The sequence below is a fragment of the Pempheris klunzingeri genome, chromosome 4 (assembly GCF_042242105.1).
Source record: "Pempheris klunzingeri isolate RE-2024b chromosome 4, fPemKlu1.hap1, whole genome shotgun sequence".
NCBI lineage: Eukaryota > Metazoa > Chordata > Actinopteri > Acropomatiformes > Pempheridae > Pempheris > Pempheris klunzingeri.
The window spans coordinates 5,753,669-5,775,682 of record NC_092015.1 but is presented as its reverse complement, the minus strand read 5'-3'; the positions used below and the strand labels follow the sequence as shown (position 1 = coordinate 5,775,682).

General features: G+C 41.4%; 2 protein-coding genes across 3 annotated transcripts in view; both read left to right on the top strand.

Annotated features, from left to right (window-relative positions):
* Positions 1 to 642: 642 nt before the first annotated feature.
* nars2 (asparaginyl-tRNA synthetase 2, mitochondrial) lies at positions 643 to 6,666 on the top strand. Its single transcript, XM_070828759.1, has 14 exons — positions 643 to 944; positions 1,547 to 1,656; positions 1,779 to 1,899; positions 2,041 to 2,181; positions 2,266 to 2,346; positions 2,498 to 2,592; positions 2,749 to 2,881; positions 3,384 to 3,482; positions 3,607 to 3,644; positions 3,763 to 3,829; positions 3,955 to 4,092; positions 4,228 to 4,325; positions 6,311 to 6,337; positions 6,439 to 6,666. Exons 1-14 carry the CDS (start codon positions 756 to 758, stop codon positions 6,581 to 6,583), a joined length of 1,482 nt encoding a protein of 493 aa, XP_070684860.1. The 5' UTR covers positions 643 to 755; the 3' UTR covers positions 6,584 to 6,666.
* Positions 6,667 to 7,416: 750 nt separating this feature from the next.
* gab2 (GRB2-associated binding protein 2) overlaps positions 7,417 to 22,014 on the top strand; it is a 34,118-nt gene continuing 19,520 nt past the window's right edge. For both annotated transcript variants that reach the window (XM_070828758.1, XM_070828757.1), the window contains exon 1: positions 7,417 to 7,802. In XM_070828758.1, coding sequence (XP_070684859.1) covers positions 7,731 to 7,802 — 72 coding nt within the window. In that variant the 5' untranslated portion in view covers positions 7,417 to 7,730. The remainder of the gene's footprint in view (positions 7,803 to 22,014) is intronic.

The following is a 22,014-nucleotide window of genomic DNA, read 5'->3' as shown; positions in this document are numbered from 1 at the left end:
TGACATATTGTGGCCAGTGGCTCTGAAGAAAGGTTTGAACATGGGTCTGGAAATTTGTTAGAACTTTCCACAAAAAACAATGCTTGCCTTGCAACATCACTTTTTGCTTATTGCTGATAGACAGTGAGTGGAAGATAAAAATACAAAGTGCTTCTTACAGAGCAGAGAACAAGAATTTGTAATATTTGTATTTGTTGTGGTTTGTCCCTATTCAGTCAGAGGGTAACAGCAGACAGGGGTCTCTTATTTAAAAACTGCAAATACTTTATATTTTTCTTCACCTTTCAAACAAAATCAAATGATTTAAAGCTATATCAAGTAATGACATTATCTGCATACTGCACTTCTCTTGATAAATCTCATAATATTTGCTATTCAATATGTATGTGTAGTCTTTATCTTAAAACACAAAGTCGTAAAATAACAAGAAAATAATTACAATACAAAATATTGACATCATAATCCTAAACTTCTGATTTTTCAGACTGTATTTAGGCTCTTGTAATAAAACTACAACTCCCTAGAACAGTAAAAGCTCGGCTGTAAGATACCGACATGTGATTGGTTTACCATTATCCACGTGACTGAAGAGGACGAATGGGGAAAGACCCAAACAGGAAGTGTTACAGTCTGACAAGTGATTCAACGTGAAAGTCAACTGACAGCAAAACGTGATACATCGTAAAAATACTATTACATGTGTTGTTTCCTGGATCTTCAAGTTGTCACAACATGTCGGGCTTTTAGGGGTTTTAATGTGTCAAAGTGCAGCGTTTGGTACGATGCTCCGGGCTGCAGCTAAAACGCTTTCTGTTTCATCAACCACTTCAGTTTCTCGGGTGATATCGTTAAGTACTCGACATTACTGTGAGAGGACACCCACAAAACTAAGAGTGTCTGAGGCGGTTTCAGGTGCTGAACTTGGAGCAAATGTCAAAGTGCAGGTAACGTTCACACCTCCTTTTATTACTCGATGTCTTCTGGCTATTTGTGCTAACAGCATGCTAAGTATTTTAGCTAGAGCCAGACTAACTCACTGTGTCTCCGTTTTGAGAGTTTGAGGAATAAATCAGCTACTTTATATCAAGAGATTTCTTGCAAACACCTTAATCTCTAGCACTTGATACTAAACCAGGGATAGACTAAGTGTACATGCCCTAACGCTACACCATACATGTTTAAAATAGACATGAGTATTTGTTAAAGAAATGTCCCCCAAGCATCTGTTACTAAACAGTCCTGAATCCTAATCAGCGCCTTATGCACCCTAAACTATTATTAACAATATTATATTCCACTTTTCACACTTTTCTTTCCCACTCACTTTAGATATATCTGTATATTCACACCAGTGTTTATTGATTTGGCTGAAATATTATATAGATGAGGACATAAATTCTGACCAACATCATAAACACCATTATGAACACTACATTTGCACAAGAAGGTGATGTATCTGTGTTTGTATCTGTGTTTGTATCTGTGTTTGTATCTGTATTTCCAGAAGGAACTGCCGATTGTAGTTTGATTTGTGTTTCTGTTGTAGGGATGGGTTCGCTCTGTTAGACCTCAGAAGGAAAATCTCTTCCTCCATGTGAATGACGGGAGCTGTTTGCAGTCCCTGCAGATCGTCGCCGGTTCAGAGCTGAATGATCCGTAAGCGCCGCAGCTTTATTCCCTGCAGATGATCCTTCACCATTCAGTTTTAGCCGTGAAAGTTGCATGTACTTAAAATACTCTGTCTGCCTTCCTGCTCTTTTCTTTTTTCTCAACTTAAGGTTGCTCACATTTGGTAGTGCTGTTGAAGTCACGGGTGTTCTTAGGAAAAGTCCACACCAGAAACAGCCATTCGAACTGGAAGCTCACCAAATCCATGTAGTTGGCGAATGCAACCCTGTGGTAAGGAAAATAGTCTTCTCAAACATCCCACACATGTTTCACAGATTCTCTGAGCTGGCTTCAAATTATACCTAATCTCTGTCGTAGCCAATGTGCTCATTGTATAGACAATGCCATTAAAGATTTGTCTTCTTGCTTTAGGACTTTCCCTTTAAAATCAAAGAGAGACACGGCCTTGAGTATATTCGGCAGTTTCCTCATCTCAGGTGTAGAACAAATGCCTTTAGCTCCCTGTTGAGAATACGAAGTGAGGCCACTACAGCGATTCACTCATATTTCAAGGTGAGACCAGGCAGTGGGGCTTTTAAAAAAGAATGAAGAGCAAAACCTTTTGTATTTTTGATTTATTTCCTTTATTATTTCCAGGAAAGTGGATTTGTGCAGATTCACACTCCAGTCATCACCTCAAATGACTGTGAAGGAGCAGGGGAGCTCTTTGAGGTTGAGGTAAGTGCCTACAGATTTGTTTAGAACTGTTCTTAAAGTTAAGGTCCAATGGTATAAGCATGACCGTTTGTTAGCTTTCTGTTAATTAATGCAAAGATGGTTAATATGTGAGGTGATTGTCAGTCACAGCTTTACAACCTCTGCTTCACAGCCATCAGGCCCAGACTATGACGAAGATGAGAGGTTTTTCTCTGTCCCAGCCTTCCTGACTGTTTCCGGTCAGCTGCATTTGGAAGTGATGTCAGGGTGAGATCAGCTGTGTGAATTTATCTTCAAGTGATCATCAGCTCATTGTTAAAATTCACATATGCTACTTTTATGCTCTGCCCCATAGAGAGAGTGAGAGACAGACACACGCACTGAAGTACATTTCTAATTGTTCTTTGTCACATATCGTTCTAGGGCTTTTTCTAGAGTCTACACGTTTGGGCCAACGTTTCGTGCAGAGAACTCCCAAAGCAGACGCCACCTGGCTGAGTTTTTCATGGTGGAGGCCGAGGTCTCCTTCACACAGTCCTTAGAGGATCTCACTAAGGTTCACTTTGTCATTGTCCTCAAATACAACATTGCTGTATGATAACAGTCAAAGCGGGACACTGGTTAAAATGTTATAGCATTTTAACTGCTTTTCACTCTGTGCAAGCAATAGATGTAGTTACCTGACCGTTTCTGAGAGCCATTGGTTTCTATTCATTATAGCATGCTTCCGGGATTTGAATATATTGATATGTGCTGTAATATACAAACAGGGAGGGGGCTGGGGGTCACTTTGTCCAGAGGCTGGACAAGAGACTAGAGACAGGTGAGACTAAGTAGCATCAAAGTTGCTTGGTAACGATTTCTAAAGAGCACTCATCACAGACGGGCTAATCCTTTAAAAACGGCAGCATCTTGGATGAAGTGAACTGATGTCATGTCACATTAATTTCTGTGTACTGAGGTTCAAATCTTACATGTACCTTATGTGACTTTTAAAGTTGCCCTTGTGCACAGTTGCGCAGGAATGCTTTAATTATTAAACTGGGCCCGATCCGTAGGTCATGGAGGACATGTTCAGATCTGCCACGGAGCACGTCTTGGCTCGCTGTGCGGAGGATGTGGATTTGTTTCACAAGCATGTGACTCCTGGACAGAGGGTGAGTCCTGAAGGACACTTATTTAACCTGGGTACATAACCTGGCTTCTTATACCACAACTGCTCCTGACTTCCTTGTTATGTTCATCTGACATGTTTTTCCTACTGCATCCATACACTTTAAGGGCAATGTAGATGCTATGCTGAAGAAGAAATTCCCTATGTAAGTCTCTTTTTCTTTTTTTTTTCTTTTTTAAACATGGCATATAAAATCAAATCAAATAAACCATTAAGTCAAATGTCGATCTTTAATCAATCATCTCATCTCAACCTACTTTTAGGATCACCTACAGTGAGGCTATAGACATCCTAAACCGCAGCTCTCAGAAATTTGACTTCCCAACAGACGTAAGTGACGATGTTTTATTTTCTCTTCGATAGAGCAGAGTTAATATCTACCTCTACTGTATGTTTGCTGCTAACACTATCAGTCCACACAGCTCCACATTGACCTTAGCTCTTCTTTTCTGCAGTGGGGTTGTGACCTTCAGACAGAACATGAGAAGTACCTGGTGAAACATTGCGGCAACACTCCAGTCTTTGTCACTGATTATCCTTATGATCTTAAGCCTTTTTATGCAAGAGACAACCAGGACCATCCTAAGCATACAGTAAGACCTGGTTACACTGTTAAAAATGCCGAGTGAATCAGTGATTTAACCACTCAGCTCCTTCTTTGCAATGTCAGTTGGGTTATCGCAGCAATTTGCATATCTGAGCTGACTCCTACTGTTGTTTGTGTGCAGGCAGCTGCAGTGGACCTTCTTGTGCCAGGAGTTGGAGAGCTCTGTGGGGGCTCGCTGAGAGAAGAGAGGCTGGATCGGCTGCAGGCTCGGCTGGAAGAGTAAGAGCATGTACTCCTGGGATAATGGAAAGCCCATGCTAATATATTTAGACTACAGTTGTCATGTTAGATTAGGTAGCTGTATTAATCCCCAGTGGGGAAACTCATTTGCCACCAAATCAACTCTTACAGACAACAAAATTCACAGCACTCTACAAATACATAACACCATGAAAAGCCATCTGAGGCATAATTAACAGCTGAGAGGTGTTACAGATCTAGAGCACATCTCAAAGTGTCCATTAAAAAAATGTAAACCGTGCTGGAACAAAAGACGTAATGGATTTCTTTCTTTAATGGATGTCATTTTTAGTCTGGCACTTGTCTCACTCTTGTCTACAGTGTCCTCAAGTGAGTCTGGGGTCAGGCCAATCACTGAGCCAGCCTTTCTGATCATCTTATTGATCCTGTTTTTATCATCTGCAGTAATGCTGCCCCCCCCCACCCCACCCCAGAGCACACCATGAAAGAGGACACTAGCGAGGATTCCCTGATAAAAACTTTGAGGACGCTTCTTGCTGATATCAAACGATCTAAGATTCCTCAACAAGAAGAGTCTAGTCAACCTCAGTTTCCTTTTTCCAGTTTAATTTACTGTCCATGTAGAAAGCAGGATGTTTGTAAGACTGGACAATCTGTATTTGCTGACCTATATATATATATATATATATATATATCACTGGAAAGACCTCTTCCATCTTCCTTACAAAATTATTCATTAACTCTTTGGTCTTGACATCATTCAATGTTTAAAAATTTTGCATCACAGCAGCTGACAAATAATTCAACCTCTCTTTTGTAGGCCAGGTCATTGCAATGTTTTTAGTAGACCCACCCAGGCAGTGTCATCCAAAAACGTTTGGATTTGACAGGACTCATGATGTGTTTAGTCAGCAGTGTAGAGTGTGAATAAAAAGGTGGATAAAATCAGACATATATTTGGCCCTGTGGGGCCCTTGTTTAAGTCCAGACGATGTCAGGCAGTTTGTTATCAAGCCTGACAAACTGAGACAAGATGAGAGATAATCTAAGAGCCAAGCAATATTTGTGTTGTAGAGTTTAAAATTCATTAAAATGGCTGAACGGTATTAAAAGCACTAGAAAAATATAAAAACATGACCCTGTGTAGTTGGCAGTAGGTTTAAGGTGGCTATAAATGCTGTAAGGCTTAAAAACTAGTGCGTCATCTACTCACACAGACTGAGGCCTGTCTGCTCAGGTGACCCAGGACTGCCCAACACATTCGTTACAAACATTTCATTATGTGCAACATCAGAGCTTTGGGTCTAAGATTAGTATGACTTCTTTTGGGGAGGGGGTCGGAACAAGACAAGATGTTTTCCACATTACTGGAAATTCTGATGAAGAAACTGCTTAGTTGCTTTAAATTTATTTGTATTTTCATTCGTTGAGATCAAGTGTAATTCAAGCTGTGTCACACACCAGGGCTGTAGTGGCTGGTTTAGATAAAAAGCTTCTATACAACCTCCCACAACAACTTATTTTCTTTACTCTTACCACCTTATAGGGCAACATGTGCAAAAAGTAAGACAGACCAAGTTCCTCAGATGGGTTGGCACATATTTAAGTCCCTGGCTCACAGTACCTATTAAGCAGTGGGAAAATTATAAGATACGTTTGACATTTATTTTACATATACATTACCATGACTGAACAATTGACTGTACGAAGGAAATAAAATGGAATTGCAGGTTTTATCGAAGTGAAGAGACCTTCCCATCTGTGGTGGACAACACTGAACGTCTGGTGTTTAAAATAGACAGCATCTGTCCAATGTACTGGTGAATTTAGCCTGTTCTAATACGCACAGCACCTGTTCTGAGTTTGTAAACCCTCAGTTAGGTACAGAAGTGAAAGTCTGTCATTTGCTATTTGTACTTGGATTGTTAATGAATATGATACTAAAGAGGATTCATTGTTAAGTCTTGACTTTATGTTTTAATTACATTGTCATACTTTTCCAGGGCTGGATTAGAAGACACCTACAGCTGGTAAAAAAAAAAACATATTTACTTTAACAACATTAAGGAACAGCATATAAATCACTCGTACACGCCAACAGAGTTCTAATTATGTTTTGATTTGTTTGCAGGTATCTGGATTTGAGGCGTTTTGGCTCCGTCCCTCATGGCGGCTTTGGACTGGGATTCGAACGATATTTGCAGTGCATTCTTGGTGTTCAAAACATAAAAGATGTGATTCCTTTCCCAAGATTTTCCCGTTCCTGTCTTCTATGAAAGGCAGTTCGAGCCTGTTCAATATTTTTTTATGTCTCTGGTGTCTGTCTGGACTGTCTGGCAAACAAACCAAATAAACATTATGCTCAACAATTGACTTTTATTTGGTTAATTTGTGTCATTTGTTCCCTTTTTAAATGTATCTGCACCTGTAATCTGAAAACAATCATTAGTATTTGAGATGATATAATCTCCTTGTCTCTCATCAGTTGCACATGGCTTCCCTACAACCTTATATGTATATGTATATGAGTATATGAGTTCCCTTCATCCACTGTGTATTTTTATCACATATTATGGCTTCTCAGGGAATTGTCAAGTTATATCAGAAGGTCGACTTTAAGAATTAACTTTCCACAAGGTGGCGCTTTCCCCCACTCCATCCAACTGAGAAAACGCCAGTCTCTTACTCTGTCAATAACAGCAGCTGTGGACTATTAACTGTGTCTTTAAATTTTAAAGCGCAGAAAATCTTTTGAAGACATCTCTGTTCGTTGCCTACGATCGATACTTGGATATATGTGATGAGGCAACGGGCTCGCGACACTCAACACTTTGATTTGATAATGAGAAATCGAATGTATTCGAAATAAAAACAGAATTACTTGAACGTCTTTGCTGCGTCAACGTTGGCAAATTGTGCGTTTCAAGCGCTTTCCTTCATTGTTTTAACTCGTTTTGGGGATCTTTAGAGCTACTTTGTGGCGAGCAGTCGTCCCATCCTGTTCATCCCAGCGCGGCCCATCCCTCCCTCTGCTCGGTGGGCGTGGTGTGAGTTGGGAAAACAAACTGCAGACACCCTACGGTACTTCCTCACCCTGCATCAGTTGAGTTTCCCCGCGGCTCCTCGTCGGCTCGCTGTGCGTAATTACCCAAGAGTCGAGTTGCGCCTTTTTTTTTTTCCCCCTCCTCTCCAACTGGGGTTTTTACGCGCTGGTTGTTGCGCACAGCACCACCAGGAGCGACTGGCAACATCTCCGAGCAGCACTACTTTGATTTTTTTTTTTTATCAAATGGGGGGAGCAGACCGCACCAGGGAGAGCCAAACGCCGACAGCACTTTGAACAGGCAAGCCTTCAGGAGCCGTCATGTACTAGTGACAGACGGCAGTTGTAAGAGCAAGAAGAGACAGCAGACAGTGACAAACATGAGCGGCGGAGAAATCCTCTTCCAAGGCTGGCTGAGAAAGTCACCACCCGAGAAAAAACTGAGGAGATATGTAAGTGATTCACACTTTCGCTTAGTTTCTCGGTGTTTGTGAGTGCAGGGCTGAGCTCATTCCTGTCAAACTGCTGCCGTTTGTGTTGGTGTTCATCTGTCAAACTCAGATATTTAAAGTCCAGTTGTAGCAGGTGCATCCCACTCCCGTCTGGACCTCTCCTCTCTCTTTTTAAATGCCCCACAGAAGGCATCACGTGTTCTCATTCATTCAGAAATACAGTCTTAATCCATCAGAATCCACACATGTGTGCTTTATGTGAAAATACAGTTGCCAGGTTTACATGGAAGGCCACCCACTAACCTAAGACAACATGGAGGTAAGCCTGTGTAATACCCGACAGCTGTCTATAATTTTGACTAAATAGCTCTCAGACACAAACCCAAACTGCCATTTGGCTTTATCCGATCATGATGAGGTAATGTCTAATCAAGGATTGATGTGACCGGTTTTCATCATGGCCAAGCCGAGTAGTGTCACAACAATAGTGATAACTGCACAGCATTTGAGTGCCTTGATAAGGCTTTATAAGCCAAAGCTGCTCGTCTCTTGCTGGGTGCTAGGCAGGGGGATGGCTGCAAATCAGATAATAGGATTTATGGAGGCAGATAGAACCATGAGACAATCTCCTATAAATACAGCTGTCCACTGTTTATGTATGGTGTTGCATTACCAGGCCTCTCCATGTTCCTACTAGCTGACTTTGCCATGATGTCATCTCTCTGTTTCATCTGGAAATCCATCCTTGAATGTCTTCAAATGCAGCCCCCCTTGTCCTGCCATTTCCTCATTGTCTTCCACTTAAAGCTGGCTAATGTTTACGCAAAGACCACCGTGGTCAGTGTGGAACAGCAGCTGCAGTGGTACAGAGGAAAAAAAAAAAAAAAACTTGCTTGGTTCATAGCAGTACTGTATAAACAACAAGAGAGAAAAAAAAAAAAAAACCTCACAAGGCATAATGGAGCTAACATAATGGCCTTCCTCAGGCAAGAGAGCAGGGAACAGCCCTTCTCACCCTGCTCCTCACCCTGAGCAATAACCTATAAACAACTTTGCACACACACAGTTTCAGCCAGAGAACAGTGTCATGAGATGGAGTGTCCAGAACAGGCAGACTTGTGAATGCGATAATCTGTCCATCTGAAATTCCTTCCACTTAAAGTCAGACTATGGACAATCGGGGCCATTTACTCACCAGGATTGCTGTCATCTGACATAGTTGATGTCCTGATGTAGAGGGATATTTTCAGATGCTACTTCCACATACTCGCAGACATTCCGGCCCGAAGGTGTGTTTTGTTTCTAAGGGTACATCGCAGCAAGTTTATTCAGTCATTATATTGGAATGAGTTGCGGAGGTGTGACTGTCACGTTGAATGCTACAACAGTTGGTACTGTTGTGCTTGTTTCAGGAGATTATTTGCGACGATGAAAAGGTGTTTTAATCCTTAACAGCACCAACAGAACCCTGTCAATATTCCACCCCTTCCTAACACCTCCCTAAACCAGACAGGGCCTGTGTTTGTTAATCAGTAGTTAGTTGTTTAAATGATTGGTCATTGTATTCAAAAAAGAAAAAGAAAAAAAAGTGTCCTGTGACTTCTCCACACATGGTTTTTGAAAATGTGGCGCACAGCTATGCATGTGAAGTCTGTTGTAGAATCTAGGCTCAGGAGGGAGTAAAAACTGGTACTACCACCACAGCTCTGGCATGCAAATCGTATGCAAAATTAGTGAACAAAACACTCATGGCAGTTGAAGCTTAGATGGAACCGGTGGTGGTTAAGACAGGAGACAGCATGTTTCCTCAGTAACAAGCATGACTAGTCCAGGTTAAATGTTTGCTAGTTGTTTACAAACGCTGTTAACTCTCAGCAGTGAGTCACTCTTTCTACAACAGCTCTTTGCTGCACAAACACATGATGAGCATAAACTTTGCGTATGCCCCCTCAAACATGTGACAGCAGCGCTGCAGAAATGTAGAGTTACTGTTCAGGAGTGACAAGGAAACGGTCGAGCCCTATTGTCTCAGAGCTGCTAAATGAATCACTTGGTCGGGTTTATCTCTTCTCTGGGGCCGATCGAGGCTCCAGAGGTGGGCAGTGTTTTAAGGGCAGGTGGGAGGGGCCTGGTTGCTTTTGTTGAACAATGTCCAGAATAAGCAGAAGGAACATGAAAACAACTGACTAATCCAGGACTTACTCAATGCCTCTTGTATAGTTCTGCTCAGGTTGTTTTACTCATCAGCCAGCGGTCAGACAATATGCTTCATCATGTCTGCCACATTAACTCCAAACAATCTTGGATTCGCAACTTTTGCTTAGGCGACAAACTATCACCTATCAAATCGGTATACTGTTCCAATTCTATTTGTATACAAAAGTTTTTTCTTCTTCTTTGACTTGTGATAAACAAAAGGAAGTCTTCAGTCTGTTTTCTAACCTCTTCTGCAGACAAGTCCACCTCTTTGTGACCAATGTTGACATATGCGTAGTGATATGTCATCAAAATGAATCATGCACGCATGAATCGTACTCTGCATGCACACCATGAATCATACATGCGACGTGTCATACTGTAAACAATTTAATTCCTGTTCTCAGGTCGGGATCAAGCTGCTGTTGGCTAAACCCTCCCATCTTCCCCCGTTGTTGCGTCTGACATCACAAACGTGTCTGTTCACATACAGTAAAGCATTGCCACATTCCAGACAGATCATATCGGCGAGGTGATAGCTGCTGCCTCTGCTTTCTCCCGCTGCCAGTTTCTAAGGGCTTTACCGTCTTGCCCTTGTGGATGGTACATGAGAGGAGTGAGGAAGAGAGGTGGTGGGGGGAGTCAGTGAGTTTTCAAGGCAGGCATAGCGGAGCAGCAGCCGCCTGTGTCCCACTGTCAGCTGCCGGGTCTGCTGTTGTTTTGCAGAGGGGCTTTGGGAAGTCCTTGCCCTCAGAGGTCAACAGAGAACGCCTCCCAGTTCCTGCTTTGACAGACACCCAGGGCTCACACAGACATTTTCCTTGTTCCACTTTATCTGTGGGCTCTTAAATGGGCCTTTCCCCAGAAGCCACAAACTGGGGTGGCTTTATGTGACTGCAGTATCAAAGTCAGATTAGTTTATTGTTGTTAGATATGTTCACTCTTTGTGATTGGCATAAGGCCCGAGCTGATGATTGTTTGCATTGTTTATTTTATCTGTTAATTATTTATAACTTCATCTTACCAGCAGACTGCCTTACTGAGGCTAAACATTTCTTTTAATCTGATTGGCTGATTATTGTTTAGTGTCAAAATCATCAGAAATTAGTAAAGAATTCCTTTCCCAGAGTGTAAGGTGACCTCACATTGCTTTTTTGTGCAACCATCAGTTCAAAAGTTGATCTTATAAAGGAATGATCAACAATCTTTAGCACATTGTCACATTTAAGAAGCTGCAAACATGGAATGTTTGGCCGCTTTCTCTTGATCGTGATGATTTCTTTTCCTTTTTTTACACTGTACATCCATCCTTTCACATCCATTGTGAAAATCCCATGGTGGTCTTGTTTGAACCTTTGTCATAATATCCTGTCCTTTGCCATGAACTCTGGTTTAGCCTGTGTGTTTTGTGTCCAGAACTTAATTATTGCACCAATAGCTATGATGCCAGACTTCCTTTGGATGGTACCTACAGGAAGTTTTGTGGCAGAGGTCCCTTGACAAGGAAAGAAATGAAATTGTTCTGCAAGTATATAAATGTATTCCCATCTATTATGGCTCTGTCAGCTGAGCTTAAAATATTGCTGTCCTGATGGAAATTAGATCCCATTGATTTTCCTCTTGTGATTGGGGTGAGCAGTGAGAATGTTTTCACTTGTTTGCTGAACTCTCAGGAAGTACACCATCACAGGAGGGATGGTTTCATTTAATGGTGCTTAGAATAAAAAAAAAATAGGTTAGACTACAGCAACATAGATAATAAACAGCCGACCGAAAAAACGCCTCATGGCCTTCCAAATGTGGCTGTGCACTTAGACTTTATCAGTAGCCTGACGCAGCCAGTGTACCTAGTGTAGTACTGTTAAACTGTTCCACTGTGGAATAATGTTTCTCCTACATGAAGTCAAGTCCTTTCTGCACCGTTGATTAGATCCAAACATGAAGTCACATACAGGAGTTATGCTACTGGCTTTTACATGTGCTGGTGGCTTACATGTCATATGACTGTCATTAGATTGGCTCTCTGAAGCAACTGGGCTTTGCAGTTGTTGTGTGAGTCAGTAGAAATGCCTCTTTGACTCCCGCTCAGCAGTATACACAGGCATAAACATGACAATGATACCAAAAAATAATTAATAATAAAGGCAAAAACAGTTTTAATTTACTTTGGACATCTTAGCTTTTCAGTGTTATAATGTGTAGCCAGGAAAAAAATCAAAATATGAATGAGTGAATATATTTTTTTTACGTTTGTTTACCAGAGATGGTTGACTTAGCACACTTGCTCTTTTTAACCAGCACCTGTGAGGAGTTTTCAGTGGCTTTCTGACCGCCCCCTGAACAGCTCTGTTTGAGCAGGTTCAGCCTTGCACCATGACAGTAGGTGTTGTGGGACAGGAAACTTACTTTTTCACTTCCCCCAGAAATACATCTCCATAGATTCACACTGGTTACTTCCTGATCGTGCACCTGCCTATTTTGTTTGAGTAGTTTTACATACAGACACAGTAATTCCTTTATACAATCACAAGATCATCATGGCCACAGGTCACTGGCCATCAAAGGATGTCAATGTTCACTTTATTTGTATCCAAACGATGCATTTTATAGCTCACATAGACTTATGTATATGCAATTGAAATAAACATACTTGTAACAAGGAATTGCCACAGTGCAGTTTATTACTGCTCTTAACTCATATGCAAATACCATGTAAGCAAGAACCATCAACATTATTAAAGATAAAATATAATTTATTTAACATAGGAAGGAGAATGTGTTATTCCGTCAGCACAGCATATGTGAAGCTAGTGATATTTACACGTGTTCCAGCAGGTCGAACCTGAAGTGGTGGCCATTTTCTTTCTAGAAAAATTTAAATTTTTGATTAAACCTGAAAAATGTGTCTTGCTGTGTCATGAATTGTGTGCTGTTTTTGAATCCCATTATAGACGTGTGGTAGTGATAAGCCCTTAAAGGTGCCCCTCACCTGGAGTGTTTGTCTATGAAAGTAATCATATTTAATAGAAAATACGTATACCAACGGTGCACACATAGTTAGACACATACATATAAAAAACCAATGTATTTATACTGCTCAACTACATGTGTGTATATCATGAGGCTTAAACAATGAGAATTCTTAGTAATTATTCAGTTTAAATGAGAAAATGACAAACCTTTGCAGAACAGTTTGTGGAGATTGAGGGGAAACAAATTTTCTCTTAAGATTAATAATAACAATAACTAGAAAGTGCACACGGTGAGGAGAGGCTTCTACCATGACAATGCTGGAATGTCCGACTGGCCCTGAACGCCCCACGTCGGATCATTTTAACATGGCAGTCGGTGAGGCAGTCGGTCGGCACTCCCGTCTCTCCGAGGCTCGTGCAACGCGCTGCGTGCGTTTCTGTGTGTTCTGAGTCACATGACTGCGTCTGCAAGGACTTAACCTACATTTTGAGCCATAAATTGTGACTGTGGGTGAAACGGTTCGGCCAAACCAGCGAGTTAAGGACAAAAGTTTCATGTGATTTTTCCGCTCCTCCACGCTCTAGTGTGACGTCACCCGCTCTAGCACGGCCACATACACACTCATGTAAAATGAGAAAAAGGAGGGAGAGGCTAGTGTGATGAAAATGGTGAATGGCACAAAGGAGGTAGAGCTGAGAGAGGGAGAGATGATGAACGTTTTACAGCTTCAATGGAGTTTCTAGCTAAAAGCATGAAGGAGCTGTGAGGGCTAGAAGTCAGGTAAAGAAATTTCACTTTTGAAACTTTCCTACATTCATTCCTATGGGGACAGTTAATATTGAATATTATGGAAACTATAATGTCAGAGATGAGAAAAGTCATTCCATTTGAATGAAGTTTCTACTTTGAGCGGTTTGGGAGGAGAAGCCATGACAAAAACGCAGCGGAAGAATAAGAATTATAAACTTTCAGCATTCACACCAGTAACTTGTTTTTTTGTTGAGACAATAGTGCGACAGTCAACATAATCCAGGGAAGCTTTCGGGGACACTTGCTGCGGAAAAAAATGCCAGATGATAAACAGGTGATTCAACAGGTCACACACACACAGGCTGTATTTGAATCAGCTAAAGTTACTGTGTGGAGATGGTTACGTAGTGAAATACACCAACAGCTGTAAATATATATATATATATATATATATATATATATATGTGTGTGTGTGTGTGTGTATATATATATATATATATGTGTGTGTGTGTGTGTGTATATATATAGATATGTATATATGTGTATATATATATATATGTGTGTGTGTAGGCTGTTTCTTGCCTTTCTATTTCGTGTGAAACACTTTGCCTTCGTGCGATAGTTTGTGGGAGTTGAGGTGTAAGTGCCTTTTGGCTGAGGCTGTGGTACAGGTGGTAATAGTAGTCGAAATGAAAACAGCTTCCAGCATGCACAGGTTTCTCTGTACAGCAGTGAGAAATAGTCTTGATTTAAGAAATGGTGAGTTAAGAAAACAAGTGTTTACGTACTATGTATAGTTTAGTTTTTCATGCTATTGTAAAACCACCAGACTGTAACCAAGCTGATACAAGTGGATCTCCGCAATCACAACATTTCTTCGGATGGTTTCATTTCTGTACCTCCACTTACTATTGCTTTGATTAAGATGGTGATGAGTCATCGCAATTCAGTTGTATGAACTGAAATTTGTTACAACTGAAGCTCAGATAAGAATAATAAATATTTTGTCTATTTTGTCTGAGATCCTTTGTCAGTCCAAGATTTTCAGGTGACATCATGCACCCACGTGTGGACATGTTGGAGTATAAAAGCCCCAAAACATAGTAGAGGCTTTAAACATTAAGTAATCTGGAAGTTATGTTACAAATCTGCATGTTGTAGAAAACATGGAGTTCTCTGGGATGCAGTGACGTGTGTTTGTTTACACACGTGACAGCATGGCCATATAAGTCATATAGAAAAAAAAATATTTTACAGTGAGTCGTGATGCTACAGAGTACAAAGACCATTAACTCCAATGTTATCTCACAAATCCTCAGCCTTAACATTTGAATCTTCTGTTTTGTCCTGTCTTTGATTTAAGGAAGTCTCCCTGTAACTTAAAAATATACACCACTTTGCCACACTGAATGTGAAAGGGGAAGAATGGCACACGCACGTCTTGGACTGGATAACCAAAAGTAAATTTAAAAGACCTTTTTAAATGAGTATTTTTGTATTTATCGTTCAGAGACAGCATGATGAAATTAAAATGCTAATCGGCAAAATTATTGGTAATTTCTAAATTTGTATAGTTGTCATGAAGAGCATCTTTAAGAAAGAAACCAAATGACTCATTTCATCACACCTCATGTCTCCTGAGTGCAATGATGCAAAGAGTTGGGTGAGAGCAGCCTCGTAGGTTCTGCAATGTTTGAGCTGGAGTGATTATGCGACAGAATAAGGTGCTGAGGTCAGACTTTCCCCTTGTGTGTAAATGTTTCTGCTCTGTTGTACTGAAGAGGCCATTTCAGAGAGTCGCCTCCTGATTTAATTATTGTGTTTTATGCACCGTTGTGCATCTGAAACCACTGTGGAAAGAGTCAGAGAGACCAGGAGATGCTCACAGCACGCCCTCCACACACAGACATGTATGAGCCACAGCGGATGGCAGAGGCAGGGGAAGTGACACAAAGAGTTCTGATTAAAGATAATGCTCCCCGTTAGTCAAACTGTCAGGGCAGGCTCACGCTAAATAAGCCCAGCCTTTTGCTGATATGGAGACATGGCAAGAGATTACTCATCTTCCTAATGATGGAAGTGTTCAACCGCAAATTGAGGCTGATTATATCTACTGAGAGCTTTTGAGAGGTTGTTTTTCATAGGATGGGCTACAGATTTCGCAGATCATTGCTCCCGTGAAGTGAGTGAATGAGGACTGTAGGTACCAAATGCAGCATCCCTCTTTATCACCATCACACCTGAGGGATGGAGCCTTCCATCACAGTCACGCGATGACACCGTTTCCGGAATAAGATTTCCTATTACGCCGTGAAAGCTGAATCACACCAGGCTCTGCTCTACATGCACTAAATGGGTTTCAAAGCTGACGTCGCGCTTCAAAGGAGAATGTGAACTTGGTAATTCCACACGAGTGAAACATCAGGAGTTAAGTGTTCCTACCCTCGAGAGGACTCTGTCTGCCTTGGTGCTCCACGGCTAACCTCCCACCTTCTTTATTAACACACAAGAATTTACAGGCCTGTTTGGGTCTTATCTGCATGTGTTATGCCTCGCAGCTGCCGGCCTGCCAAGGTCAGTGTTTTGACTATTGGGAAACCTGAGCAGTTTGATTTAAACTGCAGCGGTGCTAATGCATCTGTTGGACTTAAATGCCTTGAGTTTTATACTCTCAGCAATTCTGTTTAACATCTCTTCATGTTTACTTCTCTGGGTACACGGATGGGACAGAATCGTGTCCATCCCAGGAACATCTGGATTTCTTCACCGCTCGACACAGATAATAAGCTGGAGCTGCCGAAACTGCAAAATGGCCACAAATTGTTGGCACACTGTTGGACTGTTGGACTTATTTTGTTTGTGACTCGACTTTATTGGAAGTGCTCCAGAAACGTGTGATATAAACTTCGTCTGGGACAGCTGTCTGCTTAGCATCTCGCTTAGAGCCGGGATGTGGAGCCCTGTGTAAACTGTAAGACGACAAAGGAACTTCCCCATGCTCCCTCGTGTCCCTTTGTGGTTTATTTAAGCTCACTGTTACATAAACTGATGTCACACTGGTAAATACAGATAAATGACACCCGTCAAGCACTGAAAAGAAGACAAACATATTTCTAGTGGACGATCCGGCTCTTAGATGATGGGTGTCTTCATGTTTTTGTGATTGTTTTTTTCTTTTTGGGCAAAGCTTGGAAAACATTATAATGCGAATTTGAAAGGTGATTTTTGTCCTGTGTGAACGGCCTGGCGATATTCTCCAAATGTGACTGGATTGCATTCCCTCACTTGCTGAACCTCCCATCTGTTTCTGGAACTTGGGCTGACGTGTGGCCCACTATTGATTAGGACCAGATAATCAGGGCTCTGTCGTCATTGTCTGCTGCAGCCCGTCCAGCTCTGTCCCCTCTCAGCACATTAACCAGAATCACAAGTATACAATCATGGCCATTATATCAGTCCCACCTTTTACTTCATGCATTCCAATGTGCTCTTCACTCCTCCTCTTTTGTTGAGAGGTGTTTTATGGAAAGATGAAATTCTAGCTCTATTCAGGCACCAGAAGGGATGAGAAATTAATACGCTGATGTGCTAAATATTCCTCTTTTGTTCTCGACTAACTTGGAGAAGCCAGGAAACAGCACCCACATAGAATAGATGAAGAAGGAATTTTTTTAGGAGGGCTGCCATGTCTGCTGTCCTTATTGTCCAGGAACCACTCAGGACGAGTGAAATGAAAACATGCATCATGCTAACATGAGCAGTTAGAATCACTTATAATAAGGTTTAGTATATAACCATTGAAAATAAGGTTGCAAGGTGCTTTACATGGAAAGATGAGAAGTTAAATTGGGAGTCATTTGAAAACAATCATTCATCATTCATCAATCATTTCTTCAGTACCATTTTTTGTGAAACATGTTTCTGCAAAAAACCTTTTTCATTTAACAAAAGAAGTCAAACAAGCGGCCATACAATAGCTTTTATCAAATAAAATACAAAAAGATCAGATAATGTTTTATTTTCATTTTACATGGAGCTTCCAGATATGTGAAAGCTCATACTCATCTCGGGCTGCTGTGAGTCCTTATTGGATGAAATTGGATACTAAAGACCCTCTGCCACCACCACCACCACTCCCAGCCACATCTCCCCCCCCTCTTCATTTTCTCCTCGCTCTGCCCCATTCCTTGGAAGCTCACCAGTGGGACCTTGGAGTACACTGATGGGATCTCTCTCAACGCACCTTTTACTATAAGTAATCAGTAATGGCGCGGTGCGTTTCGATGCAGTCTCATCACAGTGTTGTTAGTGTGTGCACTTGCCCGCAGATGTGCCGCTTGTCAGATCAAACAGGAGACACGCAGCCTCGGGCGTCCAGTCCCACTGTAGCCGAGCACTCAGAGTCATATGCTCTGCCACAATGCGCGACCTTTACAAAAGCTAGTAATAGATGAGAAAATGTACACAAGCAAGGTGGTTACAAGGCTCTGCGGCAGCTCCACAGTGCCGGTGTTTGTGCAGCTGTGTAGTGTGTGTACGGCAGCAGCAGGTAAAGCAGAGGAGACAGAGTCAAAGACAACAACCTGCTGTCTCCTCCTCCCCTGCTTTAATAGGAGGACAGGTAAACAAGACTATTCTAACCTTTAACTTGGATAGGACACGTGTTTAGTTTAGGTGTTTGCTCATGCACATTTAAAAATGTGGACTGATGCTTAATCAGCCAGCCTGTTGACACAGCCTACTATTACGCACACACACACTATGTATTGCTGTGTTGCTATAAAAGGCACACCTTGGATAATTGTTCAGCATTGGACAGCAGAGTGATGAGTTGGGTTCAAAGACATGAAGTGGCTTGTTTTTTATAGTGTTGGATTGGAGTTGAGCAAATACAGTAAATGATTGCTGTGCCTTATCAGCTGTTGCTGGGTGTTTATCTCCTAAAATGTGCTATAACGCCTTGGAGAACTATCAACCCATACCAGACAATTGTGTCCCTTTTATTTCTGCGAGCTGAGAGCTTTTGTATGAATGTGTTTGTTTTCCCACAGTGTCATTGTTTTGCAGTCTGCCAGAAATAGAGCAAAACATGTCTACTTATCAACATGCAAAGAAACAAAAGGAATTGGCGAGGCAAACCAGTTTTGATCCTATTTTTGGAAGTAAACTCACTCAAAAGTTTGTTTTGTGTGGTTTTGTTATTAGATGTTTTCCTTCCCAGTCAATCTAAAATAGATGCAGACGTGTTATCCTTTGTAGTCTCTCTGTATCCGTAGCTGGCTGCCATCAGCACAGGCCAAATGAGGCTGTATTGGAACAAGGTAAGATCAAGCCGGTATAGGATGATTGAATAGACTGAAAAGACTAAAGGCTGAGCGTTCATAGATACGGATGGCTGCTCTTCTTCTTGGAGAGCTTCAAGCAGTGGCAGGCAGTCTTTTTTTTTTTCTTTATACAGTCTAGAGTTGAGACCCTTACAGTCCAAACAGGAGGGTTTGTTTTTACTCTTTTCTTATTGACAGCAGCATTTTTGTCTTGTTCCTAATTTTGTTTCTCTTTTTTTCTACTCACATTTGACCTTTCTTTAACTTTCATCTCCACTGCAGAAAGAGCAGCAGAACATGATGACCAAATGTGAGGACATGGGAGTTACAGCATGTCCCGTGTGAATAATATAACTTTGATATCGTTATAGTTTATGGTGTGATTACTGGCTCACAGCTTCGTCAGTGGTCCAGTGGACTGTCCAGTCCAGTTGTTAACAAGGGCAGTGTGTCTCGTTTGAGCCCTGCTTTTATTTTTTTTTTCATGAACAGCGATGCAGCTTAAACCAAAGCCATGAGGGGGAGGGGAAAGTTGGAGAGCCGGGGAGAGTTCAGCCTAGTTTTATAGCTTCAGCCCTCACTTCCCAGCGCTTCAACAGTGATCGATGGGCTTAGACATGCTCTGTAGGACAGGCGGTGGGGGGGGGTTGGCTTATTTTGTTGTGTCCTCCTCCCCCATGATTTACTTAGCCAGGGAAGTTTGCTCAAATTTGAAAGAGTGCATGAGAAAGAGGGAAAGCTGCCCTGCGACATGTGTTGTTGAAAAGGCTGATTCAAAAATGAATGCACTGAAGATGTGTTTGCATGCAAGATTTCTGTGAGGCGCTTAGCAGAAAGTGTGACGGACGGAAACATAATTCAACCCTGTCATTCAGACCAAGTTGCAAATTGTTTTGTTCTTGAATTAAGCAGCAACTGCTTTTCCTGTGGAAAATGCTCATTCTATTTTTAGTATGATAGGGCCTCCTAAATGAGTTGTATTTCCTCCGTGGTTGAGAACTGTTGCTGTCCTGAGTTAATATGCTAGCCGCAGCTGAAGGATGCCAGAAATAACCCGGCTGGGTCGGACTGACCTCTCGAAACTGGGCAGCGCTCCAGGTCTCAATTAAGTGATGCTCTCCCTTTCCAGAAAAGGCAATAATATTTAAATGGGGCTTGCAAGAGTTATAGCCATTTCTCTCTGAATGGTGTAATGGCACTGAACCAAAGAGCTTCGTCGACCTGGCAAAAGAAAAAAAAAAAATGCATGCAGTGCTCTGTGTTTGTTCTTCTGGAGAACTGTGATGATGTAACTGTGTTTTCATGAAATAAGGACGTTCACACTTCAGTGGAATCCTTCATAAGGAAAGTAGTAGAGTAGCACTGTTCACTTCTTTGGATTCTGTTTTCTCACACCCCAGCATATTCTGCATTAGTGAACACTCATAACAACCTCCCATAGTGAGAAATTACCTAATACATAGTTTCCACTCAACTGGAGGGCATCACCAGATAGCGCTGATTAAACCTATTATTTTGTTCATGCTTCTCTTCTGCTTTATGAGACTGGGGCAAATGCTAAGATGCACACAGCAGCGCAACTGTAATATCAACAAGGTTGTACTGCCTCCAGCTTTTATCAGTGTATCAGTCTGACAGAAAATAAAATGAAAAAGTCTAAAACTCCAATACCTCAGTAGTACTTCAGCTACACACCGTAGATAAGATCACAATCTGCACTTCCTGCAAAAAAAAGAAAGAAAGCGTGCTGCTGCCTCGTCTTACCAGTGTTGACTTCTAAGATGGAAAAAAACAGCCGCCAACATGTCAAAATAATTCTCCAGTAACCTTTTGCATTAGGATTGTTGGATCTTTTCTCAAAATGTCATGTGTAAGTCATTATGTTACATTCACATTATTAAACACCACTTTTTAACACCTTATCAAGATTTTCATTTATATTGTGTATTCACTTCAGTCAACAATGTGCCGTAAATTGTACTTTAAAATGTTGAAACTGCGATGATTGTATGATTTGAAGACGTCACCTTGACATTTTAATTGCTATAAGCTGTAGATCAATAGTTTTCATGGTTCATCAAGGTTTGCATTCATCACATTTTAGAATTTACGACGCTATATCATATCAGAAGTGCTCTCACTTCAAGTAAGAGATTCTCCACCGGTGTGTGAAAAAAAACTATTAACATTAACCTTGTTGAAATGTGCAGACGCCATTTTCACACAGCAAAGACTATAAATTTAATGAGTGAGGCGACTGTTAAGAACATTATGTTGTAACTAATTTGACTGTGAGATGAGAAACGTCTGGATTCGTCAGACATCACTCCACAGATGACAGGGACTGATCGATCACAGTGTATGTTCACTTTCTGGCGTGCTTAATTAAAAATTCATGAGACAAGTAGCTTATCGCAATGTCAAGAAAAACTATGTTTTTTTCCTACAAAGTAGTTACATTAGAGATAAACAGTTGGGCAGCAGAGTTTACTGCTGACCAATTTATCGAGGGAATGCCTGTATTTGTAGATTAGTAGATTTTAACACAATTTAAGAAGCAGCAGCATTTTCTTTTCAGAAGAATTCCTGTAGTTAGCATTGTCAGTGATAGCTGGCATAACTAAAATAACAAAAAAGAAGCACCACACATTCTTAAATTGATTTGGTCGATGCAGAAGTGCCACAGCAGTGACCACTGAGAAGATTGCAGGTTGCAGCTTTAAATGGTCAGAATCAGTCTGAATAGACTTTTTTGACAGCAGGCAATTTTACTTGTCGTAGTAGTAAAACCCCAGTGCAACACTGACGATGGCTCTGTTCTGTGTCCCAGTGTCCCGCTGAGCCGTGGCAGTGTGACAGACAGCCCGTACGCATAATACCTGGGTGTTAAAACCAAAGCGGCTAATTCAGCCTTAGTTAAATCTGAGATGCTTCTCAGAGATAATAGCCTGTAAGAGCATTTAGCGTGT

Bases quoted from the DNA above. Each gene is read 5' to 3' on its own strand.
- nars2 (XM_070828759.1), top strand. From the start codon at position 756: ATGTGTCAAAGTGCAGCGTTTGGTACGATGCTCCGGGCTGCAGCTAAA. The intron at 1,657-1,778 runs GTAAGCGCCGCA...TCTCAACTTAAG, and splicing joins GGTTCAGAGCTGAATGATCC to GTTGCTCACATTTGGTAGTG. The intron at 1,900-2,040 runs GTAAGGAAAATA...TTCTTGCTTTAG, and splicing joins TTGGCGAATGCAACCCTGTG to GACTTTCCCTTTAAAATCAA.